This window comes from Antrostomus carolinensis, unplaced genomic scaffold (assembly GCF_000700745.2).
Source record: "Antrostomus carolinensis isolate BGI_N321 unplaced genomic scaffold, ASM70074v2 Scaffold48282, whole genome shotgun sequence".
Lineage (NCBI taxonomy): Eukaryota > Metazoa > Chordata > Aves > Caprimulgiformes > Caprimulgidae > Antrostomus > Antrostomus carolinensis.
Window position 1 is genome coordinate 1 of NW_010302594.1, and position 5,555 is coordinate 5,555.

Here is a 5,555-nt window from a genome sequence, read left to right on the forward strand (position 1 = left end):
GGGCCTGCGGCCGTGTCTGGGGGACAAGGCCGGTAAAGGTAACCTGGTGTTATCTTCTTCCAGAATAAAGCGGTGTCGGAACTACTATGAAATTCTGGGGGTGGAGAGGGACGCCAGCGAGGAGGACCTGAAGAAAGCCTACCGCAAACTGGCCCTCAAATTTCACCCTGACAAGAACCGCGCTCCCGGAGCAACCGAGGCTTTTAAAGGTGAGGCGGGGGCTGGCCCGGTGTGGAAGGTCGTAAAGGAAGATTAAAACGAGGACAGACGACCTCGGACTTACAGTTCTGCACCTTGTGTAAAGGCATCATACAGGCCCATATAGCCTGTCAGTTTTATAGACAGCTGTGCCCACCTCCACAAAATCCCATAGCTGGTCAGCAAGATTTGCTTTTTTATCTTCAGAATCCAGATTTCCATTCGAAGCAACGGGAAATGTATCCCAGATCTCATTCCTAGATACTGCTGAAGGTTCAGAAGGATGCTTGGAAACAGTACTGGCCATGCAGGAGAGTGTGGTGTTGTGTAATCAGTAACTGCTCTGTGTCATAAATAAAGTTTTATATATATATTTGAGTCTAATATTCTGTGTCTGGGCTTTTCAGTGACGTTGCAATCTAAATCTGTATCAACAGTGTTATCACCTGAACTCTGACATCTTTTACCTTTCCTGGGCTATCTTGCAGCTATCTGCAACGGCAGTGTAAGGTAGCTCGAGGGAAGTAAAATATCAGTCGATAGTCTATTAGAATAAGGAGTTTTTGAAGGACTTTATTTTTTTGCATTAGGGTTGTATTTCTCTATGAACTTCTTTTCAGCCCTGTTGTGCCAAAGTCAAGAAGATGAACCAATCTAATACTTCTGGGTGGTTTGATGTAAAGTGCAAAATAGATGTGCTGAACAGCTTCACAGGCATCTCTGCTGACAGAAAAACTTGGAGTACAGTTCTGCTTTTTAATTAGTCTCTGTAGTTGTTAACTTTGTATTAACTGTTTATGGTATAAGGACATGCACTTTTGTATCAGTGCTTAGTGTGATCTGGTAAAATGTTGCATTTTCACTCAGTCTCGTGACTGAAGTGCACTCTCTCACCACAGTTTTACAAATACTTCAACTTTCTCCCTATACTTTAACAGTTTTGTCTTTCTCCTGGTATCAGTGACAGCAGGAAATAGGTTCCATCACAGAAATTCCAGTGTTGTAACACCTTTTTTGGCAAAGGCGGTTCTTTCACAAGGAACTCAATCTTTGGTCAAGCACAGATTTTCTATGCAAGTTTGGGCTTTTTTGCTACTCTTCTTATAAAAGTCTGAGATCTGGAAATACTGCATCGTGTGCCTGTGTAACACATCTTTTAATTCACTTTCCAGCAATAGGTAATGCTTTTGCAGTTCTGAGCAACCCTGAAAAACGATTGCGATACGATGAATTCGGAAGTGACCAAGAACACGTCAGCACTGGCCAGGCCAGGCACTATAATTACTACACAGAATTTGAAGCAGACATTACACCAGAAGAAATATTCAACGTGTTTTTTGGTGGGCACTTTCCTACAGGTCAGTATCTGTCTGCAGAGTTTTTGAAATGCAATGAACTGACACTGAACCATAAAGGAAATTCAGCTTTTCTTGGCACTGCTCAGGGAGCTGGTGATACATCTGAAAAGAGCAAAAACTTCTTTCAATTTACTCTGTTCTCCCTTCCTAGCTTTTTATGCCTGGAAAAGCTCCCTTAATGCATGGTTTAAACTTCAGATTTTAGCAACTCTGTTCCCCAAAAACTGTTGTCAAAGCCCAGCCTTGCTGTGTAGGAATGCTCCTAGAAGAGAGAGCTCCCAGTGGGGTAATGGTTGTTGCTGCCAGGGCAAGTTCCTGGCCTCCCAGCCTCTCCTGAAAATTTCTGTCAGTACTAGTTAGGGGTAAGGACATTTTAGTCTGGCAAGAGATTCTTTTCTTTTAGTCTGGCTGTTTGATTCTTGAGTACACAACGCTGTAATACCAGCTGCAGCTGGAGACCCTTCTTTTTGTTGTTGCTTTTATTCCCTCTGTTATCTGAAGGCAGCAGTGGTATGGGAGGTAAAATAAAGCGTGAATGAGAAGTGATCAGAAGTGTCTTTGCTGATCATGCTGTATTTGAGACACCTTACTGTGTTCCAGGACAGCATGGCCAGCAGCTCCTGGTATTGTGGTCTCAATTCCCCTGTAACTAGGAAAACAGAGTTCATTGGGCTTGCAGCAGCTTGCATACTGTAAAGAAATTAAAACTTCTTAGCTTAGAAAGTGATGCCTGCCAGGAAAGGCTGTTACTGGAGATACAGTATCCAGTAACAGAACAGTAGATCCCTACCTGCATGTCTCAGTCTGGCCTTGGCTTTTGTATTTGTAGCAAAAATAGAAAGATACTGCAAGATCAGTGGAATACAGGTGTGAATTAAAAGTAAATCTGCAAAGTATGGTGAGCTCACAGATCTTCCTGGCAGTATCTAACAATTTGCTTTAGCACTCTTGTAAACTTCCTCACCTACAAGGCGTGGTGTAAAGCAACATACACACCAGTTACTACAGCCTAAAACCACAGATACAGGTAATTACTTACAAGCTCCTCATAACCTTAGTCTGTGCAGCTCAGGGGACCTCAAATTGTTTTCAGAATTAGATCGGTAGATAGGCAAAGTGAGCCAAACTCAGCGTGGCGTAATCCCTCACTGAGTTTACAAGTTTTCCATTTCTGACTTTGCAAGAAATTGCATCTACACGTGCTTCTTGCCTCGGCCACCAGTGAAGCACTGCCCTTGTGCAACATGACTGCTGTGTAGCTGTGGGTGACAGGGATACCTGGAGTTGAGGACAAGAAATTGAGGAGCTGCAGGAGGAATTTGGGTGCTGGGCCTGGCAGGTTTAACAGCATGGTGTGAAGAAGTAAATGGGAATTTTTATCAAAGTGGCAAAGAGTAAGAAAATTAAAAAATCATTTCATAGTAATAGGTGTTGGTAGTAAACAATAGTTTCCTCAACAAATATGTATTTGGTCTGAATTTATGTGTTTCCCTAATCTAAAAGTCAATTTTAAATTACTGAAAATCATCAGTTCAGTAGTTTTCCAAACAGGCAAAATCAACAAAGTTTCTACTCAGCAAGAGAATTGCTAGTAAGAGGGTGTTCAGATAGTTGATACAAAGAGAACATTTTTTTTAACTGTCATGAAGTAGGACTTGTGTGTGTGTGTGAGCTGAAGTTTGTGCTAAGCTGCAGTGTTGTGCTGGTTTTTGTTTTGTGATACCTTGCTATCACCAGGCTTTCTGAAAATCTGAATAAGAAATGTTGGTGTTAGGATAAAATCATTTGTACAGCTTTTGTGGGCAGGTTTATGGTTTGTTTTTTGGTTTTTTTTGGTTTTTTTGTTTTTTTACAGTGCATTTTCAGATGTGGAAATTCAGTGGAAAATTATTAAAAGTTAAAATGTTAAATGTCATAAATCTAAAAGGAGACCCTCCATGTGGCGTAGTGTTGCAGTTATAATCAGTAGAGGCTACGATTTTCCTTCTCATAAAAAATAAATGCATATGGAAGGAAAGAAACTGCTTTCAGCAGAGAAGTGTTTCGAGAAACTTAGGATTTGGGAAAACTTTTTTCTAGGTACCCTGCAAAAACCATTCTTCTCTTCCTACACTTGCTTCTGTTTTTTCACAGCTTGATAAAATATTGTCTGAGCAATGTTGAATGATAGAAACAAACTTTCTTTTTCAAGAAATAAACTTTTATTCTTCAAACCTGCCTCCTCTGGCTCTGTTGGACCTCTGACTGCAAACGTGAAGAAGCAGTGAAACAGATGTTTTGACAATAGCAAAGGTCACTTCCGCCTGGGTTTCTTGCAGAATTCTTTGGGAAATACAGAGAAAGGACAGTATAAGAGTGTAAAACAATGTGACATCATTCCCAGGGCTTAAAAATAGATGTGCATTTCTGTTATTATGATAAGGTCCTAAATTTTAAATCTCTAATACAAAGACATTCTGAATTTCAAAAGAGGAGAGCACAGCTATTATTAAGATATTCATATGGTGATAAAATCAGAGTTGAAGCTTCAAATTGAAACAGCATATGCAATTCTTTCCTCATTTTAGAATTTAAAAAAATAAATCAACTACATTCAATATGCAAGAAAGGAAATCCTGAATTGTACTCTTTTTTTACTTATTTTTAAAATCACTTTCCTTATAAAATAATTAAGTGAATCTATTAATAGCTTGAAGAAAAAGGAAGTAGAAATTAGTGTGGAAGACCATATTCAGTAATTATGGGAAGCTATAATTCATTGCCAGAGTCTATTGAAGCAAATTCATTTTCCTGCACAGAGCCTGGGGATGCAACACAAGCTATGGCCTTGCAAGTGAATGTGACAAAAACAGTATTAGACTACGAGATGTAGTAATAAAAATTATAGCCTGTTTCTGCAGTTTGATTTAAATTAAGATGAACTTAAAGTTTACAACTTCTCTGGTGCACTTTTTGGAACAAGGTATTATTTTGACATTTAAATCTGAGGTGTGTTTGCACGTTTTAATCTGAGGTCTCACAACTGTAATTCAGGCCATGTCGTATAAACCTGGATAATCTACTAGAAACTCTGAGAAATACCGGTGAGTACCAGCAACTGGATGAAAATCATGACTCCTCGCTCTTGGTTTCTTTTGACAGGAAATATCCACATGTTCTCAAATGTAGCCAGAGATACGCACTACTATCCACGGAGGCACCGAAATGAGAGAGCCTGGACGCAGGAGCAAGAGGAGGAGGAAAACAGGCCACAGGTAGCCAGGAGGAGGGATCGCTTGGGCTTAAATATTTCACCAGGGTGAGGGGGTCCACTTACACATCTGAAGCCAGGACAGACTTTCCCATCTTTAAATGCTGAGTGTTTATCCACAAGTGCTGCAGCCAAAATGGATGTTTTCAAAAGTAACGAGATTGTCTTTTATTAATCACTACTTTAAAAATACATTGTATTGGTAGGATTACAGGCCTTGGAGTTTCTGTCACTGAGTGTTTTGCTAGTGCTTGGTTTTTGCAAGCTCTAAGGCTTTGGTAATCCAAAAACAATTAGTCCAAATGTGGACTGATAACAGATAGGGAAGTACTGGCTTGTCCTCACGGTGTATTTAATCCTTCTGTAAATTAGCACACAGTTTCTGCCCAGGTGCTGCACAGGCTTTTTCCACCCTGGGGCAGGATGGGTCTGGGATACTTTTCTAGCAACTGAAACCTGCACGAGACACAAGGTGTCATTTGTTGCTAGCACACATACACACATGCCACCTGCCTTGGAAAAATACTCCACTGGAGGCAGGCTGTTAACCTAATGAGCTCATTCTCCAAGGAAGACAGATTTTCCCCTGTGAGTCCCTTATAGTTGGGCTCTGAAAAAAAAAAACCTGAGACAGAGCTAAGCTCGTGCAAATGAATCCCACCTACTACTGTGTCAGGTATTCTTGCTGCTATCCCAGAGCAGAGAGCAAAATCTGAATAGCCGCATATTATATTTTGTTCCTGATTAGA

At 40.4% G+C, this 5,555-nt stretch overlaps 1 protein-coding gene across 1 annotated transcript; it reads left to right on the top strand.

Annotated features, from left to right (window-relative positions):
• Positions 1-63: 63 nt before the first annotated feature.
• LOC104518824 (dnaJ homolog subfamily C member 18) lies at positions 64-4,854 on the top strand (the record flags this gene model as incomplete). The annotated part of the gene is made up of 3 exons (XM_010163833.1): positions 64-209; positions 1,371-1,556; positions 4,698-4,854. Coding segments are annotated over 3 exons (489 nt in total), but the record flags the coding sequence as incomplete, so codon positions are not given.
• Between the last annotated feature and the right edge of the window lie 701 nt (positions 4,855-5,555).